The following is a 27629-nucleotide window of genomic DNA, read 5'->3' on the forward strand; positions in this document are numbered from 1 at the left end:
ATACATTATGGCTAGGGTATTTTAAAAACAATGCATCACCTTGTAAAGCCCCCATCAGGTAACACGCACTGAGTGTCTACAACCTGACTTGGTTTACTTATCTTCTTTTTGTGATATTCCTCGTGTACTTTGATTGGTACTTGTGTATAGAGTGATCAAACAGTTCAAAAGTTATAAGATAGATGCAAAATTGGTATTCACGCAGCTTTAAAATGAATTTCCAAGCGTTAACTGGGAATCCACTGAATGGACTATCATCAGCTTTCTTCTGGAACGGCGGCCTTTCAGGCATTCAATGTCTTTTCAGGAAAAAGCGATTTTGGACATGTAAAGCAAAATGTGATTCCCAGTAGTCATGTCGATGTATGTATATTGTTCAAAAAGGTTTCTGAATACAAAGCATTCATGGACAATAGAACTCCAGTGCAGAACTCAAGAGTGTTTTCCTCCCACTGTTTACAAACATTAGGAGCACAACACAAGAAAATCAAAGAAAGAAAGGAAAAAATGAAAGCTACTCGGCACAAGGATTGATGCTGCAAATGGGTGGAAAAAATCTAGACCTAGATTAAATTTTATTTATGTGAGAGTAATTTCAGTAATTTCATGCTAGGTGTTCCAAGCAAAATAACCTAAAATTACGTGATTATGCCCTTTTGTGTAATTATGAGTAATTTCACACAAACTCCTACAACAGCACCACAGGATCAACAGAACTTAGTGAGCCCAGGCAGCTGTTGGCTGCTACTGTTTGTGATCTGTTGGTACTATCGTCGGGCCATTTTGAACACGTGGGTGCATTTTGCACTAAGAAAATAGCGCTAAATGCTGGGTTAACCTCCTCGCTTAATTCTGCATAATCTCACAAAAGTTTGCTATAATTTTGTGCAACTACACTGCATAAAATTGCAAGAGTTCTGCCCACCCCTAGAAAAATCCTACCCTCATACAAATAACTCTCACATCCTGTTTGACAGATGAAAAAATAAGCCTTTTCCCCAACACCCTGCAACTTGCTAGGACCAGGAAGAATAATCAAGGGCTCCCTATCTTATTTAGGGACCCTTTAGGAATTTCCTCCCCAGTCTTAACAGGGCTAGGGAAGACGATGACACTAATGCTGTCCTGACTTACCCAAGGTTTGGAGGGCAATACAAACTTATATTGGAGCAGCTTGAAACTCCCTTGGTCAAAAATACCCACCAATGTCTGCAGTGGAGGACATCTTTGTTTTGAACTTCCTCACTTTGCCAAAAGCTGAGAGGAGAATTTTCCCTACACTGCCTAAATGCTGGGGGCATCACTTAAACTCCTTTCACCTTGTGCAATGGCAAGAGAGTAAATATACTCACCCCCAACACTGCTTACGTGTGGGAGGACATTAGTTTGAAATCTGTTACCTTGACTAAGGGAGTAGGGTAATGGACCTATCACCCTTCACCTTGCTCAAAGGTTAGCAACTTTACAAAAAAACAGGTGCCATCTGACACTCTCTTCAGTGATCTGCACAATTCTGCAGGTCATACAATCAGCAGATCCTATGTCACTCACGCCTGTGCTCTGATCCTAATGCTGAATAGGGTGCAAGACAGAAGCTTTTTCCTCTCACACAGTCGCAGGTACAATATGCCCTATCAAACGCAAGAGTACTTTTGTTCAGCAATTACTAAGATTCTAGGCGTTCAGTATGCAAAGGGAAGTTGGTCTCTAAAGCCTCCTAGATTCTCAAGGTGGAGGTGAACAATCATTCATCCAGGGAGGTGGATCGCTATTCCACCTAAAAAACTCCAACATTTTGTCTGACCATGATATTGTGGTCAAAATATCATGATCATGAAAATATCAAAGTAACTATATCGTTTTTCTACCTTTTAAAAAAATATTACAGTTATAAATACTATGATATTTTATTATGTTTTATATTATGGTGTTATTGAATTTTTATATTATTGTTTAAGGTAGTGGGTTTATTGGGGATTGAATGGGCACTGGTTTTCTTATACATTATACTATTAATTATCATCATTTGTCCATACTTTAATTGTTTCTTTTTTATTACTTATTTGTTAATTATGTAATTCATTTTAATTTTGGGTGTACGTTTTACTGGAGGATTGAATGGGTAGTGTTTCAAGTAAACAGATACATTATTATTAATTAATTAAAGTATTAAATATGCATTTTTAACTGTGATTTATATTAATATGTTTAATTTTAAATTATAGAAAAATTGGAGTAGATGTCAGAAAATTATTTTATTTTTGTTTAAGCTTGAGGGGTGTATTGGCATCTCGGTGGGTAGTGTTTTGGCATTGATTTTTGATTGAACATGTTTTATAACATTACAATGATTTTTTTTAGGAAAGGTATTTATTGAGCAATTGCATGGGTAAACTTTTAAATTAAATATTATATATTATTTTTCATTTCCCTTATTTTATCAAACTATTATGTTAACTTTAAGCTTGAAGTTTCAAATTAACATGTTTAATTTTGCAATTAACTTAATTAGGTGATATGTTTTTATATATACATATTTATTTCCTGTTATAGAATCAGAGAAAAAATGATTTGGCTGTGAAGCAACCATAAAAGTGCAAGGTTAGCAATAAATACATACATGTGCAAGTTTAACAACAATAAATAATCTAACAAAGAGTAAAAACATCACATAAAACATCCTAATCAAAGTGCATTGTGCTCCTGGAATGTACTGCAGCATATAAGAACAAGCCTACATAGAAACAAGTTCCGTCATCATAAAGCTGTTTAAAACAATTAAAAACTTGAGAGCAATGAATCAAATTTCTAGATTTAATAAGCGGAGTTAAAAACTATTTTTTAAATTTTTGATAAAAACCACAAAAAATGAAAATGTAGCTTCACCTGTCATTACAGAAACATACCCATGATCCTAGATTGCTCTGGAGGCCTAGTGGGAAGCATAATCAATATTTTGTTGTGTGAGCATGAAAACAAAATATTAGGCAACATTCACAATGTCCTCTTTCACTACATAAATGCTGAAAGTGTTTTCAGAATTTACTAACAAATAAGTGGGAATAGACTATTTTAAAGTTTCTTCCCTTAATCTTTTTTCTTTGGCATGGGATGCCAATAAAGTTTGAACTTGCTTCCTACCTATGGTGGCACATTTTGCAACATTAGTAAATGCCAGAGGTAAACCTATGTCATCAAAAGATTTTTTCACAAATGCCAACCATGGGATGTCAAGGACTTTGTCACACGCTAAATAATCTTCAATTATGTTTCTTGTTAGTGATGCCTCTCATTTTTCCTGATGGACAGCCGTAACAGAGGGGGGCAGGTTCGAATTCGATCCCCTAGGTATGTTAACCCCAGGTCGTTATGGCAAATAAAATGCAAGGACAGATAAAAGCAGATAAAAGCTTCCAAGAAAAACTATTTTCCTCCACCTGGACAACTGATGTGCCCCTTATGGCCCAGACTCCCTCCCCATACGCAGCCACCGGTACACATTGTGAGGAATAAATCTGTAACTTAGGCACCACAGCCCACAGACTGAAGAGAGAACCAACAGCCCAGGATAATTTCGCCCGGCGCTCAAACTATATTTGGTGTCCAAAAGCCATAGAACAAAAATCACCCACAAATATGAAAAATTCGTTGTTCTTAGTAGATGGTTTGTCCCACCCACAATGCCTGAAAATGGGATGCTCTTCGGTCCACACGCCAATACATAAGATTTAGAATAATTGGTCAGCAGATCAAGAGAGCCCATAAATTCCACAATCAATTTTTGTTATAAGTTGTCAGGTATATTGGGGGAATGGCTGGGTAGTGATTTTTTAAATATTAACTGTCAATTAATTAAAAAGTAAAATATGTTACATTTTAAAATGATATTTTTGGAATGTATGACGATACATAGCATGCCATTACTACGCATGCTTTTAGTGCGATGTTTTTACATCGCAAATGGCATTAGTACGCATAATATTACTACGCTTACCATAACTTCGCAAAAGCATTAATAATATAATGAACGTAGACCATTACTTCGCATTCCAGACTATGCGTACATGCCCCTACACTACACATACATGATAACACTACACTGAAACCTTTAACCCTACACACCACTCCTCTTCCCTAAACCCTAATTCACTACCCCCAGCACAACCCCCTACACTACAAAAACACAACACTACCCTGGACCCTAATACACTACTCCCAGCACAACCCCCTACACTACAAAAACACAACACTCCCCTGAACCCTAATACACTACTCTCAGCACGACCCCCTACACTACATATAAACCAAAACACTACCCTAAACCCCAAAACCATAATATTCTACCCTATTACGGCCTCCACGAGCCCCACTCTTGTCCCTACACTCCCACACTACCCAGCACGACCCACCTACACTACCCTTAACCCTAAAACACTAACCTACACTACACATACACCACAACACTACCCTAAACACTAAAACACTACCCCATCACGTCACCCTACACTACACATACACCACGACACTACACTCAAACCTTAAACACTACATACCCCTTAACACTACCCTCAACCAACCCTTAAACTGTACCCTCAGCACAACCCCCTACACTACAAAAACACAATACATCCCCCTTACCTTACTCTCCTTGTGGTTCCTCTCTCCTCCTGGGACCTTCCTCACATCGTCTCCGAGGGGCGGTGTGCGTCGTTGTGAGGAAACAGCCTCAATTTCCTTACAACGACATGGATAGTTTTCTTTTCAAGCATACCATTACAACGCATGCGTAGTTACAACGCTTGCGATGTAACAACTTGCGTACTAATGGTACACGTTGTAACATCGCAAGCGTAGTAACGCTTGCGAAGTAATGGTATGCGCAGAGCAGCCGCGCACTAAAGGCTGTTTACCATATTTTTGGGTTGTAAAATACTTTTTCGTTTTACTATAGATTTTAACTCTTTTCTTTTGGGTTTACTTACTTAGAAGGAGTCAATTCTGCGTAATTTGTTCCTTTTTGAAATTATTTAATTGATTTCTTAAACTTTCATGATCTTAAATTTTATTTCAGAAAATTTTTTGGGGTGTAGTAAATCTGACACTCCTGAGGTATGCATTTTTTCACAATGTTTGTTGAACTGGCGTTCGAATACTAAATGTGACCCGCCAAAGTGTATGCATGGTCCCAATATTTTTTAGATTGGAACTGGACTGGTGACTTTACCTCCATAACTCCCAGTGTATGCACTTTCTCCAATGTTTCTTACACTAGAGTTAGAATCGTAAATCTCCTCGCATCCCCCCCCCACACCCTCTCCATTGTATGCACTTTACCCAATTTGGTTAGCCTGGAGCTACAGTAGTATTTTTGATAACCTCAATGTATTCACTTTCCCCAATATATGTTGGCCTGGAGTTTAAAAATAATTCTGACCCTTCCAAATGTATACACATTCCCCAATGTTTGTTAGTTTGAAGTTAGAAAAGTAAATACCCCAGGGCTCATCCCAACGTTGTTCAACATCCACATTTCACCGCTCGCCCACCTCGCCCGACTGCATGACCTCAACATCATCTCCTATGCCGATGACTCCCAGCTGATCCTCTTCCTCAGCAAGGACCCCCTTACCGCCAAAACCAACCTTCACAAAGGAATGAAGGCCGTCGCCGAATGGATGAGGAACAGCCGACTGAAGCTGAACTCGGACAAGATGGAGATCCTCATCCTCGGTACCACCCCCTCGGCCTGGAACGACTCCTTGTGGCCGACCGCACTGGGGACAGCCCCAACACCCACCGACCACGCACGCAACCTAGGGGTCATCCTCGACTCCACCCTCTCCATGACTAAGCAGGTCAGCGCTGTCTCTTCTTCCTGCTTCAACACCCTCCACATGCTCCGCAAGATCTACAAGTGGATCCCCACCGAAACAAGAAAAATGGTCACCCAGGCCCTCGTCAGCAGCAGGTTGGACTACGGTAACACCCCCTACGCAGGAGTCTCGGCCAAACTCCTGAAACGGCTTCAACACATCCAGAACGCCTCTGCACGCCCGGTCCTCCACATCCCTCGCCACTGCCACATCACACCCCACCTGAGAGACCTGCACTGGCTCCCCATCAATACGAGGATAACCTTCAAGCTCCTCACCCACGCACACAAGGCACTCCACAACACCAGACCTGCGTACCTCAACAGCAGACTCAGCTTCTACACCCCCACCCGCCAGCTTTGCTCCGCCGACCTCACCCTCACCACAGTCCCTCGCATCTGAAGAACGATCTCTGGCGGCATATCATTCTCCCACCTCGCAGCCAAGACCTGGAACACCCTCCCCATCCACCTACGGCAGACCCAAGACCTGCTGACCTTCAGAAGACTCCTCAAGACCTGGCTCTTCGAGCAGTGGCAGCAGTCCCCCCTCGCGCTTTGAGACCCTCACGGGTATGTAGTGCGCTTTACAAATGCTATGATTGATTGATTGATTGAAATGTGACTCACCCCCATCAAATATTACCCACAAAAATCCCACCACCCTAGCGGTAACGGGACCGCCCTCCAGCCGTGCGGCGGTCCCGCCACCCCAATCATGATGCGACCACTACCGCGGCGGTCCCATCAGGCATTTTAACATTGCGGCGGGTGCTGCTGGCTGCAGCACCCGCCGCAATGGTGAAATGCCATGATGTGCATTGCCATGCACAACGTGGCAGGCACTGTGCGTCGCCTGCCACCTTGTGCATGGCAATGCAGGGGGGTACCATATGTACCCCCCAAGTGCAGTCCTCCACCTCCCAGGGGCCCCGCAACGGGCCTCTAAAGTAAATCCCCACCAGCCTTTACATAGCGGCATCGCTGCCATGGAAAGTCCTTGAGAGCCACACATCCTAATAAGGATGGCGGTGCCTGGTCCAAGTCCGCCCGGCCAAAAATCGGAACGATTGCCGACCGGCAGAAAAGCAGCCTACGCACTTTGTGTCCGCCTAGATACCCCCCACCATTATAATATGGCGGGGGTAAATCGGGTTGCGATGGCGGGCAGATCACCACCGCCGGGCAGGCGATGGCGATCCGCCCGCCATCCTAATCAACCCCATAGTGTTAATGGGGGTAGGGAATGTACAGTGACAGAATGTGTCATGGACTTTTGTCCCTCCAATTCTCCACAAGAGAAACACATTCAATCCCAACATGTAGGTGTACAGCTATTAAAAAGCATTGGCATCAAATTGAAAGATTTAAGTACTAGTTTATTGCACATCTAATAAAGCATTTAAAAATGTGTTGTTTACCAGTAGACATCACATTCAATGCTTTGAAGAGGGAGAAGTAAATACCTTAGCTAAGACCTTATCGGATCGAATACTCAGATTTTCTACAACAATCAATAACTATTTTCTATGAGGCAAACATAGAATTTATTGACTTCTTTCTTTCTTTCCAAATGTCTCCATGGCAAATAAAAAAACATATGGGATGAAGGTGGTATTTGCGCGTGCCTGCAAGTCTAGGTATTATAATATGTTGAGTCAAATCTTCTGTAACCCAAAATGTGGCATTACAACTCTGTGATATTTTACCAATATTTTTCAAGAGCAGTGTATGAGAAGGAAACATAGAAACTGTCAGGCACTGGGTCTCCCAATCTAAAGCATTATACTGAGTCTCTAGACCTCATTAAAAACGTCAGTTCAGGGGGAAGTACAGTCAGAACAGAATTACGTGTATGTAAGTTAAATTCCATTCGATGCTCAAAAAATAATTTTTTGTTGCAGGGGAAAGAATTAGCTATAAAGTCACGGCTGTAAAGGGGTGTGCTTCAGATGTTTTTCCAAATTCTTCTAATTAGAAATATTGTAAAATATTTATGGAACTTGAATCTCAATTTCTGAATGTCCCAACTTGTTCAAGTCTCATTACATAATTCAGAGTAGGCAGGCAATGAAGGATCTCTAACAAAACAACTAACCCTTTCGTGTCCCCAGGAGGCTTAACATCCCACATTTAGTGCTCCTTAAATGGGGATATTCCTATTCTGCCAGTGAATTTTATCAGTGTCTGACATTAGGTCTGCCAAAGAGCGTTGGTTATCCTTCGAAGAAGATGGTGGTTCAACTGCCCAATTTACATTTACGGCTTTACCGCCATGTTTGGCGGATACAGCACTGTGCAAGACTGCAGTGGAAAGGGTGACAAAGGTGAGTATTGTGTTCCTAATACAATTAAAAACATCTGCAGAGGATAATTTTAAGTCAAGCTATACAGGCACCTAAAATATACCCCGATTTCAAGTGTACATTTTCAGAGTTAGGATTAGATGTGTGATTTCAGATATCCTACACTGCACTGCTGGAATTTCCATTAGCGATCCCCAGCTCACGCCCTAGTCGCTCATCCCACTGCAGAAACAACCAATTTTAATTTTGACTGTGGCCTTAGGCTTATGTGCCTGACTCAGACTTCATGTGCTTCTGAAAATACACACTGCCTGTGAATGATATTCTGACCTGAATGGGACCTCACCATGGTCAGGCCTAAAGGTCTATGCATAGGCATTTCATTTTTATTAAAAGTGCACATACATAATGTGTCTGGTGCATGTAACCTGGCTGTTATTGCTTAGGATGATGCCTCTCTGACGCCATCATGCTTTATAGGAGCTATGGATGTTGAAGAACTTCCAGTTTGCCTAGTGCGTGACACTGAAACTTGTGCTCCTTTGTGCCTACATATGTTTTAGACTGATTTGCCTGATTGACAATGGTTGACCTGCCAGTTATAGAGAAGCTAATTCCTAAATATGGGTCAAAGCAGTTCCTTAAATGGTGCTTTGTATTGCCTCCCTGTGGTGAAGGCAGATGTGCATGAAGGTCCCTTTGAAACTAGGTAGCTGTGAAGATCCAAGGAGAGCAAAGACTGTATTGCATGCGTTCATAAATATTACATATCTGTGCGCCCTACAACCTGCGTTTGACTGTACAGATCATGTGAGATACATCAAGCAGAAGCCTGGGTCTGCCCACTCTTCATTCTCTGAGCCAACGTCATCAGGACACAAACCACCAAAGCTTACTTTTTTTAAATGTTGACACCCCCCAAACCTAGGCTGATGCGCTAGCATATATATTTGATGTCGACAACAGTGAATGTATGTAAGAAATTGGGTTACTGGTTGGGGAGGATGAAGCAGTACTCAAGAAGGAACCACAATCCTTTCAGGATGAAGTCACAAGCAAACTCTAAATTAACCTATGCTCAACCCTCAGGTAGCTTGGCATAGAGCAGTCAGGTTTAACTCAGAGGCAATGTGTAAAGCATTTGTGCAACACTTCATACAGTAACACAGTGATAACACACAACAAATGGACCCAACACCAGGGTAGAACAATAGAGTAGATTTAATAAATAAAATCAAGACTAAAAACGACAAACATCAAATCAGTAGAACCGGAGATATGCTATTTAAATTTTTTAAGTGAGAATAGCACCCAAAAACACAAAGTGACAATTGTGGATATCTGGTCCTGCTGAACCGGAAAAAAGTCGCAAGTTCAGGCCACCTGTGATGGAGCGGGGGTAGCCTACATGATCCATTTAGACCCGCCAAGCAAGAGCACCTTAAATCCTGGTTGCGGAGCGTTGTGAGGTCTAGCGCAGCGGGTGCGCCATGCAGCTAAGGCAATGCACCTGTCCTGAGAGGCTGTGAAGCTGTGATGCAAGGTCCAGCATTGTCAGCGAAGAACCCGTTGATGAGGGCTTGCAATGCAAAATGCGTCTTGAAGAGTGCGTTGCACAGTTGAGGCAATGTGACGGTTCCGACGAGCTGTGATGCAAGACCTGCATTGTCATCAAGGCTGCCATCAACAAGAGATTTACAATGCGAGGGGCTGTGTCAGTGAAGCATTTCACAGCGGTGGTTCAGATGTGGGCTGTGAGTTCCTTCGGCTGGTAGAACCGTCGCAGCAGAAGCGATGCATCGGTTCTGCTTGGGTTTGTTCCGCACAGCAGAGGAGATGGTTGATTGGTTCTGCTGGATCTACAGATTGGTTGGGAGGGCACCTTCAGGCCCACTTCCAAGGGGCCAGGACTGAAGTGGTACCACATGGCAGAATATGATTCAAAGGTGCAAGAGTTCAGGTACTGGGTTCAAGGTTGTTGGAGCCTTATGTCCCTGAGGCTCTATTCAGGGGACCAGCCAACTAGCCCTTAGAGTCAATTTGTGGTCCTGGGTTAAACAGATGCAGGTCCAGTCCTTCTTACCCAGGCAGCAGGTCAGCATAGCATGGAAGCAGTCCATTAGAGCAGCAGTCCAACAGGGTGGCAGTCCTTTCAGCAGCACAGCAGCCCTTCCTGGCAAATGATCCACATGGCCATAAGTGTACTGAAGAGTTGGTGTCTGAGGTCCAATATTTATATGCAGTTCTTCCTTTGAAGTGAGAGAAGCTTCTAGAGGTTTCCCTTTGAAGCCCCCAGGCATCCTGTCTCCCCTGCCCTGGCTCCAGACTAAATGCATGGGGTAGCAGCCCTTAGTGTGGAGGCAGGACACAGCCTATTTAAGTCTAAGTAGGGCTGTGCCCAGCTGTACCCTTCCATCCTGCCAGTGAAGGCCGACCTAAGCTCTCTATTGTGTGTGGCTGTCTAGGAGGAATATACAAAGCCCAACTGTCAGCTACATTCAGTCTTGTGATCCAGGGACAGGCTGTCTGCACTAAATGGATAAGGCAGAAAAATGCCAACTTTTTAAAACTACAGTAATATAAATACAGCTGGAATGCACTCTTTTATACACAGTAAAACATAAACAATTTGTCCAAATGTCATTGAATAAAGTGTGTGCCTAGTGAGGGGCTCTGCCAGACACCTGATTCAAAAAGAAAGTCAAAAGCCTGGATAAACTATCCAGGGCTACTAAGTGCACTACCGCAAGTCACTAATAAGTGTACGACAATTTCAAAGCAGTTCAACTGATTGTTAATAACAAACACAATTCTTCATCCAATAAATTCAAAGTGAGTCCATGAAACCACGTTTCTTCTCAATGACACAAACTTGAGAAAATGTTCAATAGCTGTTTATTGCCATAAGTCTGAAGATGGAGTCAAATGGCGATGAAAAACTCAAAATGCTTCATGTCAGCAAAAGGTTAACACAAGGGTAACTCCCAATGCATTTCGGGCTCTTTCCTAGACCTTCATCAGGGGAACCTAAAACATTGATACAATAACAGTTCTGTCACCATTAAAGCGATATTTCAAATACATGTAATAATGAAACAGGCTAAGAGCGAGGACAGGGCTAATGAACCAAAGAAATATACAGGGTCGATATGAACGGAATCCACTTAACACAAGAGATAAGCAAACGCAATTAATGTGTCGTTGTACAAGTGACACTAGTTAGAAAGTGAAAAGTGCTGTTTCAGAAACCGAATCAAAGAAGAAAAACGAATCCAAAATGAGGGTAATCGTAGCATACCATCACTCAATGTGCTCTCAAACATACCACCAGTGAGTGTAATAGTATTATTCACACGGAGCGTAACTTTAACAATCACGCCCGGCTGGATGGTGGGATTTAGCGGCAAAAGCTGAAAACGAAGAGGCAGAATTCTTATAAAAGCTATGCGAACAACCATGCAGGGTCGTCTACTAAGTTTCTTGAGGATATTAACCTTACCCACTACTCAAACAGCATAAATCCGACTCCAAGTTGCCAGATAGCACGCAACAAAATAAATTAAAAAAGTGACTGCGAAAGCACAGGGAAAAAATAGTGAAAAAATAGTGCGCATGAAATATTGGTGCCAATGCCACCCTTCCTGTATGAGTCGCACGATTGAAATGATCATAGTAAGCGCAGTGACGCTCAGTAACATGCAGAAACCTTATGAAAACTGAACTGGCAGTAACAGAAACCACCTGTACAAATAGTAAGGTCCAATGAGAAAAAATAAGAAACAAAGCATGGATTATACTCAAATTCCTCCAGTAATACAGTAAAGTCTATCTGAAACATAACACAATAAAATGCGAAAGCTGAAAAAAACTTGTGTAAATGTAGAAAATAGAAGATACCAGTGCAAATGTGGAAATTTGATAAGGTAACCCAAAGTAAGTACAACGCATGTATAATCATGAAGACAGTAATAACAATTCAGATCAAAACACCCCTTGTAATGATCACAAAAAACAGGCAAGTTCAAACTTATCATTGAGCCCTTTCGGAGAAAGGGTGTCCATAAACTATATCCAGTGTGTCTCGCGTTGAGATAGTAATCGCTACATGTCTCTATCCGGTTAAATGTTTACCAACTCTAGCACACCGAATCTTAATTGTGCAATGGTGTCATGGTGTGACCAACCAACGTTGTGATAACGGAGAGCTCAAGGTTTTAGTCCTGATTCTACTTTGTGTTCTGTGATACGAGTTCTTAAAGAACTCTCTGGTTTGCCGACATAGTGCATGCCGCATGGACATTTTATAACATAGATAACATGATGGCTGTTACAGTTAGCCGTGAAGTTCAGTGTAATGTTTTTACCAGAATGAGGGCATGTAATACTTTTGCCAGTAATCACATTGTTGCAATGGGAACAATTTAATCACCCCTTTATGTGAGGAAGATGTAAGTACGGTAGGTTTGTTCAGAATCTCCTTAAAAGATTGCTTGATCGTTTGTAAGCGAATAATGGGGGATTGGAAAACATGCCCTTAAAATCAGGGTCTGATTTAAGAAGATCCTTGCGATTGAGAATTCTTTTTTTATTCATGAAGGAATGGGTGGGAAAGGTTGAAACAAACACCTCTCTAGGAGTTGTATGTATTCTTTGAGTATTTTCCAACAGACACTTCCTATCAAGAGACTTAGCGCAAGTTTCTGCTTGATTGAGTACATCTCTAGGATAACCCCTCTCCAAGAATATTTATTTAAACTTTGAAAGAGTATTATTGCATGAATCAGAGTCCAAAGTAATACGCCTGATCCTGGTGAATTGTGAAAATGGAAGATGACGCCTAAGTGACCAAGGGTGGAAACTGTTGTACTATAAAGAATTGTTACTGTCATTTGGTTTGCTGAACACACTTGTGGTGATTGAAGTCCCCGAGGGTCTAAAGCATACATCCAGATATGGGATATTTTGAGAGTCAATCACAACGTAAACTGGATCCTAGAGTTCTTGTTGTTCAATAGTTGTATCCGACTTTCCAAAACCCGGCATGAACCATGCCAAATAATCAAGATATCATCAATGAAGCGACGATATAGAATAAGATGATCAGTCCAATGCAAATCTGAAAGAATGTGCTACATCTCAAATCTCATCATGAAGATATTGGCGTTGCTGGAGGCACCCGAAAACCCCATCGAAGTGCCATTTGTTTGGAGATAAAACCGATCTTTCTATTGAAAGTAACTGTGGAATAGACAAAAGTGTAATAGTTACAGCAGAAAAACCTTATTTGCTTGCAGATCCTCATGTCTTAAAAGTGCCCATTCAGTGGACTCAATACCGTCAAGAAGGGGAATGGGGGTATATAATGCTATTACATCCACCATACACAGCCAAACCTCATCAGTATCAGGAATGTGCATCCCATCCAAAATCTGAAGCAGGGGAGTGGTATCTCTCAAGTATGATGGACCAGCTTGAACAGTAGGTGCAAGAATGTGTTGAGATACTGACCGAAAGTGTCATGAATGGATCCGCAACCAGATACTATTGGTCTTAAAGGAGGATTGAACAAGTCTTTGTGGATCTTTGGAAGCATGTATAGCCTTGGTCTCCGGGGATAACAAGTGAACAGAAATTCTTTAATCTTTTCAGTGATTCATTTCATGTCCACGGCCTGAGTCAATATTGATGTAAGTAAGACTTGAAAAGCAGCTGTGGGATCTTCACTCAATGGTAAGTAGGTGGATTCATCACGTAGAATACCTTCAATCTTATCTTCATAGAATTTCCGATCCATAATCACCAGTGCACCACCCTTGTCTGCCTTAGTGAAGTGTAGGGATTGATACATCCTCAAAGACTTAAGGTCAGCATTTTCGCTTTTAGACAGGTTTATTTGAATCGACAATTTTTTGGGTAGTTTTGCCAAATCCTGTTTAGCAAGGGTCTCAAACGTATCGATGATTTTATGAGAGATAGGGGACATGAAATTGCTCTTAGTCTTGAATGCACGATACTCCGACTCCTGTGTGACTTGAGGTTCAATAGTTGAGAAATAATATCGAAGACACAGTTTCCTGGTGAATTTGTATAGAGCAATCTCTGAATCTAAAAATTTAGTGTGAAATTTGGGCACAAACAAACTTCCTTTATTCAGTACCAAAAGTTGATTCTGACTCAGTTTCTGGGATGAAATGTTGATGACTAATGTTTCTTTTGGCGTCTAGATTTTCCTGGTTTTGCCAAATTGGTTCCCTCTGCTGGTTTGGGTATTTCTGCGATCGGTTGATGAGGAGGGTTGTTTGCAGCAGGGATGGTCTCTAAAAAAGAGACCTTAGGGACACTGGATCCAACTGTCACTATTGTGCTAGTAGTTGTTTGAGTGACCGAAGGGACAGGTGGATGATTTAGTTGAGTGTCGCTAATTGAAGGGAAACTTTCTTCAGATGAAGTTGTTCCTTGTTCACAAAAATTTTGTATCTGAGAGTATACCTCATCGAGTTTATAATCTATGGTGTCACAACAAAACTTGCGTATCTTCCGCTCATGGTTTTCCTTAGCATATACCTCAAGCTTTGAGTTCATTTCAACCAGAGTAGATTGCCATGCTTCTGCTTCCAGATACAGCTTCTTGCAATTCTTTGATTTCAAGCTCCAAACCTACCAGAACTTGAGACAATTTTTCCACTATTAATAAGATGAGATCTAAGGAGCACTTGTTCAAGATGGCGTACCAACGGTCCATGAATTTTGTATTCATTGAAAAAGGATAGATTTAATGGCAAGACGTAACCCTCGTGGTATCCTTCTTGCTTTGTGGTATTGAATGAGAGTTGTTGCATGCAGTCGCTGGGTTATTTCGCGATGCATGAGGCATTCGAGTTGTCTAATTTGTTGATGCACTGGTCCATGAGATGTGTCAAAGGACCTGACCTCTCTAATAAGCCCGTAAATATCATTAGCTTCAGCAGAAGGGTAAGCTTTAGTTTCTGCTTTGTACTCTGTGAGGTGCAAAATATCATCAAAAGACATCTTGGTGGTGCAAAGTTAGCTGTGAGGCAGAACAATTGGTGAATACAATAATATAAATACAGCTGGAATGCACTCTTTTATACACAATAAAACATAATAAACAATTTGTCCAAATTTAATTGAATAAAGTCTGCATTTAGTGAGGGGCTCTGCCAGCCACCTGATTCAAAAAGAAAATTAAAAGCCTGGTTAAACTATCCAGGACTACTAAGTGCACTACCGCAAGTCACTAATAAGTGTACGACAATTTCAAAGCAGTTCAACTGATTGTTAATAACAAACACAATTCTTCATCCAATAAATTCAAAGTGAGTCCATGAAACCACGTTTCTTCTCAGTGACACAAACTTGAGAAAATGTTCAATAGCAGTTTATTGCCATAAGTCTGAAGATGGAGTCAAATGGCGATGAAAAACTCAAAATGCTTCATGTCAGCAGAAGGTTAACACAAGGATAACTCCCAATGCATTTCGGACTCTTTCCTAGCCCTTCATCAGGGGAACCTAAAACATTGATACAATAACAGTTCTGTCACCTATAAAGCGATATTTCAAATACATGTAATAATGAAACGGTCTTAGAGCAAGGACAGGGCTAATGAACCAAAGAAATATACAGTGTCGTTATGAATGGAATCCACTTAACACAAGAGATAAGCAAACGCAATTAATATGTCGTAGTACAAGTGACACTAGTTTGAAAGTGAAAAGTGCTGTTTCAGAAACAGAATCAAAGAAGAAAACCGAATCCAAAAGGAAAGTAATCGTCAAACAAAAATTCATGGACCGTTGGTATGCTATCTTAAACAAGTGCTCCTTGGATCTAATCTTATTATTAGTGGAAAAATTGTCTCAAGTTCTGGTGGGTTTGGAGCTTGAAATTAAAGAATTGCAAGAAGCCGTATCTCTTCGCATGAAAGCAGAAGCATGGCAATCTACTCTGGTTGAAATTAACTCAAAGCTTGACATTTATGCTAAGGAAATCCATGAGCGGAAGATACATGAACGGAAGATACACAAGTTTTGTCGTGACACCAGAGATTATAAACTCAATGAGGTATACTCTTGGGCAGCAGTATATGCTCAGAAACGAAATTTCAGTAAACAAGGAACAACTTCATCTGAAGAAAGTTTAGCTTCAATTAGCAGCACTCAACTAAATCGTCCACCTGTCCCCTCAGTCACTCAAACAACTACTAGCACAATAGTGATAGTTGGATCCAGTATCCCTAAGGTCTCTTTTTTTAGAGACCAGCCCTTCTGCAAACAACCCTCCTCATCAACCGATTGCAGAAATACCCAAATCCGCGGAGAGCATAGATTCTGCAAAATCAGGAACATCAAAACGCCAAAAGAAACATTAGTCATCAACATTTCATCCCAGCAACTGACTCAGATTCAACTTTCGGTACTGAATAAAGGAAGTTTGTTTGTGCCCACATTTCACACTAAATCTTTAGATTCAGAGATTGCTCTATACAAATTCACCAGGAAACTGCGTCTTCGATATTTTTTCTCCACTATTGAACCTCAAGTCACACAAGATTCGGAGTATCGTAAATTCAATCCTAAGAGCAGTTTCATGTCCCTCATTTCTCATAAAATCATCGATACGTTTGAGACCCTCGTTAAACAGGATTTGGCAAAACTACCCAAAAAATTGTCGATTCAAATGAACCTGTCTAAAAGCGAAAATGCTGCCCCTAAGTCTCTTAGGATGAATCAATCGCTACACTTCACTAAGGCAGAGAAAGGTGGTGCACTGGTGATTATTGATCGGAAATTCTATGAAGATTAGATTGAAGGTATTCTACATGATGAATCCACCTACTTACCATTAAGTGAAGATCCCACATCTGTTTTTCAAGTCTTACCTACATCAATATTGACTCAGACGGTGGACATGAAATGGATCACTGAAAAGACTAAAGAATTTCTGTTCACTCGTTATCCCCGGAGACTGGGGCTATACATGCTTCCAAAGATCCAAAAAGACTTGTTCAATCCTCCTTTCAGACCGATAGTATCTGGTTGCGGATCCATTCATGACCCTTTGGGTCAGTATCTTGACACATTCTTGCAACCTATCGTTCAAGCTGGTCCATCATACTTGAGAAATACCACTCACCTGCTTCAGATTTTGGATGGAATGCACATTCCCGATACTGATGAGGTTTGGTTGTGTACGGTGTATGTAGTAGCATTATATAACTCCATTCCACATCTTCAAGGTATTGAGTCCATTGAATGGGCACTTTTAAGACATGAGGATCTGCAAGCGAATAAGGTTTTTCTGCTGGAACTTTTACTATTTTGTCTATTCCACAGTTACTTTCAATGGAAAGATCGGGTTTATCTCCAAACGAATGGCACTTCGATGGGGTTTTTGGGGTGCCGCCAGCTACGCCAATATCTTCATGATGAGATTTGAGATAGAGCACATTCTTTCAGATTCACATTGGACTGTTCATCTTATTCTATATTGTCGCTTCATCGATGATATCCTGATTATTTGGCATGGTTCACGCCGGGATTTGAAAATTCGGATACAACTATTGAACAACAACAATTCTAGGATCCAGTTTACGTCTGTGATTGACTTTCAAAATATCCCATATCTGGATGCATGCATCAGACGCTCGGAGACTTCAATCACCACCAGTGTGTTCAGGAAACCAACTGACCGTAACAATTCTTTACAGTACAACAGTTTTCACCCTTGGTCACTTAAGCGTCATCTTCCATTTTCACAATTCACTAGGATCAGGCATATTACTTCGGACTCTGATTCATGCAATAATAGTCTTTCAAAGTTTAAACAAAGATTCTTGGAGAGCTGTTTTCCTAGAGATGTACTCGATCAAGCAGAAACTCGTGCTAAGTCTCTTGATAGGAAGTGTCTTTTGGAAAATACTCAAAGATTACATACAACTCCTAGAGAGGTGTTTGTTTCAACCTTTTCCACCCATTCCTCCATGATTAAAAAAATAATTCTCCATCTCTGGGATCTTCTTGTATCAGAGCCTGATTTTAAGGGCATGTTTTCCAATCCCCCATTATTTGCTTACAAACAATCAAGCAATCTTAAGGAGATTCTGAACAAACCTACCGTACTTACATCTTCCTTACATAAAGGGATGACTAAATGTTTAAATCGTTCCCATTAAAACAATGTGATTACTGGCAAAAGTATTACACACCCTCATTCTGGTAAAAACATTACACTGAACTTAATGGCTAACTGTAACAGCCATCATGTTATATATGCTATAAAATGTCCATGCGGCATGCACTATTTCGGCTAAACGGAGAGGTCTTTAAGAACTCGTATCACAGAACACAAAAGTTGAAACAGGACTAAAACCTTGAGCTCTCCGTTATCACAACATTGGTGGTCACACTATCACACCATAGCACAATTAAGATTCAGTGTGCTAGAGGTGGTAAACATTTTACTGGATAGAGACATGTTGAGATTATTATCTCAATGCGATACACACTGGATATGGTTTATGGACACCCTTTCTCCGAAAGGGCTCAATGATAAATTTGAGTTTGCCTGTTTTTTTGTGATCATTACAAGGGGTGTTTTGATCTGAGTTGTTATTACTGTCCTCATAATTACACATGCTTTGTACTTACTTTGGGTTACCTTATCAAATTTCCACATTTGAACTGGTATCTTCTATTTTATATATTTGCACAAGTTTTTTTCAGCTTTCGCATTTTATTGTGTTATGTTTCAGATAGACTTTACTGTATTACTGGAGGAATTTGAGTAAAATCCATGTTTTGTTTCTTAATTTTTCTCATTGGACCTTACTATTTGTACAGGTGGTTTCTGTTACTGCCAGTTCAGTTTTCTCAAGGTTTCTGCATTTTACTGAGCGTCACTGCGCTTACTTTGATCATTTCAATCGTGCAACTCACATAGGAAGGGTGGCATTGGCACCAATATTTCATGCGCACTATTTTTTCACTATTATTTCCCTGTGCTATCGCAATCACTTTAGTTATTTATTTTGTTGCGTCTGCTTTCTTTTCACGGTTTCACTTCTTCAACAGTCTCATTTCTATTTCCATTACCAACGCGGACGTTCGCACACGTCACTGGCACTTGCGTTTAACATCCCCCCATCTGATCTCACTTGTTACACGGCGTCCTGCACGCTCGTGCTATCTGTCAACTTGGAGTCGGACATATGCTGTTTGAGTAGTGGGTAAGGTTAATATCCTCATGAAACGTAAAAGATAACCCAGCGTGGTTGTTCGCATAGCTTTTATAAGAATTCTGGCTCTTTGTTTTCAGCTTTTACTGCTAAATCCCGCTGTCCAGGCGGGCTTGATCGTTAAGGGTACGCTCCATGTGAATAATATCATTACACTCACTGGTGGTATGTTTGAGAGCACATTGAGTGATGGTATTATACGATTACTTTCCATTTGGATTTGATTTTCTTCTTTGATTTAGATTCTGAAACAGCACTTTTCACTTTCTAACTAGTGTCACTTGTACTACAACACATTAATTGCGTTTACTTATCTCTTGTGTTAAGTGGATTCCCATCATATCGACCCTGTATATTTCTTTGGTTCATTAGCCCTGTCCTCGTTTTAAGCCTGTTTAATTATTACATGTATTTGAAATATTGCTTTAATGGTGACAGAACTGTTATTGTATCAATGTTTTAGGTTTCCCTGATGAAGGACTAGGAAAGAGCCTGAAATGCATTGGGAGTTATCCTTGTGTTAACCTTCTGCTGACATGAAGTATTTTGAGTTTTTGATTGTCATTTGACTTCATCTTTAAACTTATGGCAATAAACAGCTCTTAAACATTTTCTGAATTTTGTCGCACTGAGAGGAATCTTGGCTTGATGGACTCACTTTGAATGTATTTGATTAAGAATTGTGTTTGTTATTAAGAATCAGTTGAACTGCTTTGAAACTGTCATACACTTTTTTGTGACTTGCAGTAGTGCACTTAGTAGTCCTGGATAGTTTATCCTGGCCTTTGATTAACGTTTGAAAACTGGCATTTTCAAACTTGTAATTTAAAAATACAAATTTACCATAAAGGAGGATTTTTCATTTATATTCCAAAGAAACCAAACATGAACTGGTAAGCTGCTCCCATTTTGAAAAATACACCTAATTAACCGTAATAAGTGGCGCAAATGTTATTCTGAGGGAGAAATAGGCTTTGCAGTAGTCAAAAACGAATTTGAGAGTTTTTCAACACGTGGACATGTAAACATAAAATTACATGCCCTACCTTTTAAAGGCATTGATGTGGCTGTTGGCTGTTTGGGGCCTACCCTAGGGGTGACCTATATGCATTAAAAAGGAAGGTTTGGGACAGGCAAAAGGTTTATTTTGCCAGGTCAAAATGGCAGTTTACAACTGCTCACACAGGCTGCAATGGCAGGTATGGAGCATGTTAAAAAGGCTGTTTAAGTGAGTGGCACAATCACACCTGCTGGCCTCCTAGTAGCATTTTAACACAGGCCCTGGGCATCGGTAGTACTACTTTACTAGGGACTTATCAGTAAACTAATTATGCCAATTGGGGATACGCCAATATCACCATGTTTTAAGGCACATGCACTTTAGCGCTGGTCAATTTCCTCTTTAGTGTGTCTACTTTTCGAACCCCACCCCCTGTCTACTATTGGCCTGACCCAGGTCGATCTTTTCAACACTGTATACACACTCTGAGGCTTCCAGTTGGTGGTTAGCAGGATGCTACAAAAATCCTGAAATAAAAGGATTTCTTTGTTTTGCAACGAAGTGTGATGTTTTAGTGGTTCTAAAATATTTTAATAGTGTAGTGAGCTTGTGTAAAGTCAAGAGACCTGTGGGACTATTCACAAAGGTAACTTACACGTGCGAGTAATTTACATGTTCACTTTATACTTACATTTTGTGTAACTTGCTACTTTTGGCTATTTACAAAATCCTATAAGAAGGAAGCTACTCAAAAGCGTAGTCTTCACCCACTGAAACAGGTTGGTGGCAAGCTTCACGCATGGTCAACCATTGGTACTGCAACACCCTCTCATATAAAATAACAGAGGTAGAGACCTAAAAGAAAACCCCTTAGCAAATAATGTTACATTAAATTACTTAAAATAGTAAAAAAAATATAAATACAAATAATTTTATGTTTAAATAAATCTAAAAATTAAATATTTATCATTTCATTGTAAAATTATATTAAATATATTAACCTTGTTTTTAATTTATACATTACTATAAGATTCATTTTTATTAACATATATTTAAACTGCTTTTAATTAGGACTATGCATCACTTTTAATAAATATTAATGCATAATGAAAACTGTTTTTTTCTTTAGCTGGTTAATATTTTTTTTATTAAAATTGAGAAACAGATTTTTTATTTTATGTAATATAGATTTCATTCAAGTCAAGTATCACTTTATTCGATTTGAACGATGCAAATCATAAATGTACATAAAATCAAACATTTCATTAACACTTAGAAAGGTAGACAGTAAGATTGGACCATCAAAATCATTACAAGGACTTGAATTTAAAGCATCTGGTGAGAACCATGATAGATAAAAACATACCTTTGATGGAGATAAAAATTGGAAAAACAGTCAAGCTGGCCACACTTGACTAAAATTCATTGACAATAAAAGTGGGCCAATAAAATTATATTGTATTATATTTGGAACAAATAAAAACAATGTGCAAAATATCTGAAATATAAGCCATATCACAAGTGCATACAGGGAGCCCAGAGGTCTTATACCATCCTAACAAAAGCTGAGGTAACAAATTCAATTGAAAATAAGTAAAAAGTATTTTATGATGGGAGGGCATGTCTAACAATAAGTAATATTCAGTATTATTCATTGATTTAACCATTGCATAATGGAGAGCAAGATGGTGCCTGAGTAGTTTGCTGTGCCGTCCTCCACCGCTACTGTGCTGTTTGTTGGTCAGCAATCGGCTATGCGGACTGGACTTTGGATCCTGCTATGCGTGCTGTGGCGGCTCGCGCTTGGAGGACGCCAACACTTGTGCCCCGGCTTTGAACTCGGCCGCAGTGGTCTGACCATACTGAATTGTTTGGTGGCCGCTACTGCCACTTCAATACTGCATTTTCTAGTGGCCCAGGAACCCTAGCCGGTGCCAACTACAAGGGCGCACCCACATGGAGCCATGGCGAAAAGGGGTGTGAAGAGGGCTAAGATGCGAGCCCCCCCACCGACAGCTGGTGCAGCAGGGTGCCGGTGGCCCCTATGGCTCTGACAAAATCAGCTCATGAAGCAGGCTCGCAGGAGGTGCCTCGTAGAGGAAATAGAGATGCAGGAGGAGGTCACAGCGAGTGACTGTGGGTTCTGCGCATATTGAAGGGGGGGCTCACAGCTCTCCATTGCTACCTTGTTCCCTCCTTCTCGTGCAGTAAGCTCCAAGGGGAAAATTGTGGAGGACTCCTTAGGGTTGTTGCTTCCATTGAACCTCTGGACTTGGAGGCTGAGGTCCGGTCTACCACTATTACACACCCCTGAATAATAACCTTGTTGCTGTTCTGGAACCGCTATTGAGTCAGTCTCAGGAAGCACAGACAGGCTCTCTGATAGGCGAAGCTGCACCTATGATACTGGAGGATTCCAAACTCAGTTTGGCAGCCTTCCAAAGTAAGGGCCAACCCCGGGATGTGACACATGGAACCTCGAAAGAAGCTGATTGTGATGCTAATAAACTTGCTAGCCCATCGCTTGAAATTGGGGCCCCCTCTGAGGGCTGGCAACAGTAAGCGACTCCCTCCTCGAGGCGGTGGGAGATTTTTTCCCTCATTAACGGATGGATCCAAATCTTCTTTGGATGGAAAGCTGTACTCAAGCAATGAAACTCCCTCAGATTAAAATAGCAGTCGTATCCCAATTGATGCGATATTAACACAGCACAGGAAATCAGCGCAGAATAAGTGAAAAGGGAAGTGGAGCAGGAATAACCGCCAACTAAAATGGGACTATTCTGCCATGCATCTCACCCTCCCCAATGGGAATGAATCCTTTAAAGAACCTGGATAAGAAGATATAAGCAAGCTAAGTATGGAAATGGGAGAGCCCTCACTGTCTACCATTTTTCATTTGATAAAGCAGTTTCAAGAAGAAGTACGGAGTGATAATAGTCAGGCAAAAGCGGCTGCTAAAAAACTTCAGGGCAAGATAAGGAAGTTGAATAAAACTTGCTCAGACATAGCAGAACGTGTAGCCATGGTTGAAGATCGTGCCGATAGCCTCAAAGCAGAAGTCAGTTCACTGAAAACACAAAGCACCTCCCAAGGTGCATGCATGACTGATGTTATGTGGAAGTTAGAGGATCATGAGAATAGGCAGCGCCTGACCAATTTGCGATTTCTGGGGATCCCTGAGGGTGTAGAAGGTGATAATCCCAGGCAGTTCATGGTGAATCTTTTAATAAGTGCATATCCCGATCAAACTTATTGGAATTGGGACAAAGAGATACAACGGGTACATCGATTCCCTTTCATGACAAACAAGCAGGCGCCAAATGCAGTTGAGAGACCTAGAGCCATGCTAGTCTATGTCGGAAACTTTCTGTTAAGAAAATTGCTCTATGAGTAAGCTCATCCAAACTCTAAAAAAGTACATGAAGGCGTGTCCTTCTTTGTTAAGCCCGACTTTGAGCATGCAACTGTTGAATGCAGATGATGATTACGCCAAATGTTTGCTCCATTTCAGCAGATAGGTGCTGGAGTTTTTCTATTAAATCCCGCAAAGCTAAAAGTTAGCCTTAACTGCTTTACCCACGGTTTTACATCAGAAATTAAGGCTCAAGAATACCTTAACAAACTTACGGCAACACATTATCCTACTCTAGGGGACCCCTCACCAAACACATGCATGACTGCTATTGCAAGATGTGTGTATTGGTGCAGACAAAAGTGAAAACATGACCTGTCACACATCCCTGTGTGCCATGGTCCCTAACACTGCATATAATATTTGTAAGTTACCTCTACAGCAAGCCTGATAGCCCTAAGACAGGGTGCTTAATATTATATGTGAGGGTATATCTGCATGATCAGATATGCCCCTCTGCTGGTCAGCCCTATTGCTGCCAGTACAAGTGACCAGGTAAATCATCTTAAACCATGTACTGGACACAGGTGAAAATGAGTTCCCCGGCTACATGATGGCTTCACTCAAAATAGGGATGCCTGGTACCAAACATCTCATCTTGATAAACCCACACTAATGCCACTGTTGGATTTATCAAAGCATGCCCTCAGAGGGCACCTTAGAGGTACCTCCCTGAAAACCTACCAGCCTCTGGTGTGCTTACTGACTGGATTCTGCCAGCCTGCCATCCAAGACAAGTTTCTGACCTTCTAGGGTGAGAGCCTTTTGCTCTCAGGAGGTCAGTAACAAAAGGCTGTCCGGGAAGAGGGTGTAACACCTGCTGACAAGCCTCCTTGGGCTGGCTAGCTGCAAAGGAGCTTCTGCCTTTGGAATGCCAATCTGGCTCCCCTGACAGGAGAGGAAGCCACCCCCTGTCCAGAGCCCACTTGCCCCTGGGTAAGGGGTAAGCTTAGCTAGTCAGGTAGACCTGCCATCCCCAGGCTAGTACCACAACTAAGGTGGGCTAGCAACGAGATGGACATGACTTTTCAGAGGCAGCCATCTTTGTGATGGCATACCTAAGATTCTGCCCACTTCCCACAGGTAAAGTTCATATAGGGGGCATAGTGACCCCAAGAGTCAGTAGCTCATTGACTACTACCCTACACTCCCCTAATGCCCCTAAATTCAACATTTAGAGGTGTCCCTGGCACCAGAGAAGCAGATCCTGATGACCTAAGAAGAGAGCGGACACTGAAGAGCCTCAAAAGCAGAGAAGACTGAAGAGAGCAACTGACTTGGCCCCAGCCCCGCCAGCCAATCTGCAGCCCTCGTCAAAAATTACACCAAAGTCGCATCATCCTGCACCTGTGGCTCCAAAAGCGAGGGATGAATGCCTGCCTTCGAAAAATACTGAAGACCTCCTATGAACAGTGGACCTGTTCAGCAGAAACTGCAAAAAGAATACTTTGAGGCCTCCGAAACCACCAAAATCTGACACCTGAAGCAACCACTGCACCCGTCACCTCCGGCCTGAGTCGAAGTGAGTCAATGGTTCCACCAAGGTTTCCCATCCCTTCAGAGCTCCAGTCCATTGTGTTTTTACCCCTCCTGGACTCCTTTATGTCACCTGCAGCCTCTGCTTGCAGGCCCCCTCTACCGCAAAAGCTCCGGAAAGGAAAAACACAGCACCTTAAGATACCTCTTCACCCATCGCCCCTGGAGAAGAGGACCAAAGGTGTCCTCCATCCCTGAGCATCTGAAGGTATGAGCCCACTTGCTGCCCGACTGGCTTCCTAGCCAGATCCTCCAGCCTCTTTTTACAGAGACTGATCATCATTGAAATGCATTGGGTTCCCGACGCTGATTTGCACCCGGCACCCAGCCGCCCTCGTGCTACTGATGGTTTACTGTTGGTGCTTGCCCTCCACTCACCTTAACTCCTGGAGATTGGTCCTGTTAGTCGATATACTGTACCTGTTTGCAGAACGTGTTCTCCCTTCAACAGGATACCATTGCAGAACTCAGAAATTGCACTGTATCCACTTTTTAAAGTGAAAAGAATTTATATTTAAAAATGTACTTATCTGAACAATTTTTCTCTGATGCCTAAACATGTATAAAGATACCAGCTATTATTATAAATTGGTGTGGATCTCATTGAGTACTGTTGTCATTTATTAATCATTGTGTGTATTTTGCAAATGTCTTACACTCTTCTATGTTAAGCCTAAGACTACTAGACCACACTACCCCATAATAGATCACTTTGGGATTGCATAGCAAGCCCTTTCCACTGGTAAGGGAACCGCTGGGCTCTTTGCACGGTATATCAAATTATTGATATATCACATAAAGAGCCAGCTTCCTACCTCTCCAGTCATTGAAAGCATGTTGAGCAGGAACAACCTCCAACAACCCAAAGGCCCTTGGCGGGATACCAAGGGCCTTTGGGTGCCGGGCTCCACTAAGGGTTTCTGGTTTCCCGGTACTCTTTCCATGCTCCCGAGACAATGTTACTGTGAAGCAATGGTTCCACTGACCTGAGGGTAGCTTGGGCCACACAGCAGTGTCTGAATGACTCTCATCAACTCGGCAGTTGTTTTCCACCCTATAGAGTAGCAAAAGACATCTATTAGGTTGTCAAATGAAATCTGTCCTTGTTAACTTTTAGTCAGTCGTCTATTGAGTTTTTTCGAACCTTACTATCAGGAAGATACCGAAAAAAATATTGTGTCTATTTAATGGTAATTTTAGGTTATATAATTCCTTTACTACCTCACTGCTTGGAGCAACTCGAATGGTATACAATTCCAGACATAACAGTATGGACTCACACAGGAGAGTCTCTTACAAGAGCTCGTATTGGGTAACCTCCTCTGGCTGAATTAGTAACCAATAGCAGAGTGTAGAGCTGTCCCAATGGTGAATCATGCAACATCAATCTTTTGTTTCAGTTTTTAGCAGTAATATATAGTACAAACTGAACCCAAAGGTATTGGAGCACTTTATATGAGCACCAGTTACACCACACGAAAACACGTTCATAATTGTTTTTTTAATAGGCACGGGGAGATTAAGTGATTTGACCAGAATCACAGGATTTTGAGTCAATACCAAGATTCAAGACTCTTTTCCCAGTTCTAAAGTCAGCAGCTCTAGCTGATATCCATATCCTCTCCCCAGTGATAGAGGGCTGTCGCCGTTTTAAAGTAACACCTTGTAAAAGTCTTAATCTAGCTTGGATAACAGAGGAGAGTAATCACAGTAGTTGCTTTTGTAGACTATTATTAACATTACACTGATTTTTGTCTGAAAAACTGTGGATTTATCTATAGTGCAGGTAAGATGGAGCGCTCATAAAAGTAAGTATGTGTATCAAAATGCATCAGTGACTTCAATATGTCAGTCGTTCTGTTTAAAGTGTAGAGGTGACAATTTGTTTACTTTCAGGTTTCTAATATGGTGGTGTAGTATTAACATCTGAGCATTTTTGTGCAGCTTATACATATGCACATGAACCCTTTCTTTGCTTATTCAACCCTGGTATTATTGGAAAGATTTCATCTTATCTTCAGAAAAAAACATGTCCGTGCTTTGTCTTGCTTTTTTCAGATAAAAACATTCCCCATTGACGCAGTTAATCCTTATTATGATCCTTTTCCAAGTGTGCCTCAGTTTTCAGTAAGTAGAAATTACAATTAAAATTAATAAGTATTTGAATGTGCTTTTGCAGCGATGACTTTATCCAGTTTGAAAAATACTGTCTACATATTCCTTGAATTTCTAATTTGTTTTGG

At 41.2% G+C, this 27629-nt stretch overlaps 1 protein-coding gene across 1 annotated transcript in view; it reads left to right on the top strand.

Annotated features, from left to right (window-relative positions):
- LOC146822649 (band 4.1-like protein 4B) overlaps nt 1–27629 on the top strand; it is a 1026350-nt gene that overhangs the window by 890608 nt on the left and 108113 nt on the right. Inside the window, exon 9 of the mRNA XM_085606258.1 lies at nt 27445–27513. Coding sequence (XP_085462384.1) covers nt 27445–27513 — 69 coding nt within the window. The remainder of the gene's footprint in view (nt 1–27444; nt 27514–27629) is intronic.

This window comes from Triturus cristatus, chromosome 5_2 (genome assembly GCF_964204655.1).
Source record: "Triturus cristatus chromosome 5_2, aTriCri1.1, whole genome shotgun sequence".
NCBI lineage: Eukaryota > Metazoa > Chordata > Amphibia > Caudata > Salamandridae > Triturus > Triturus cristatus.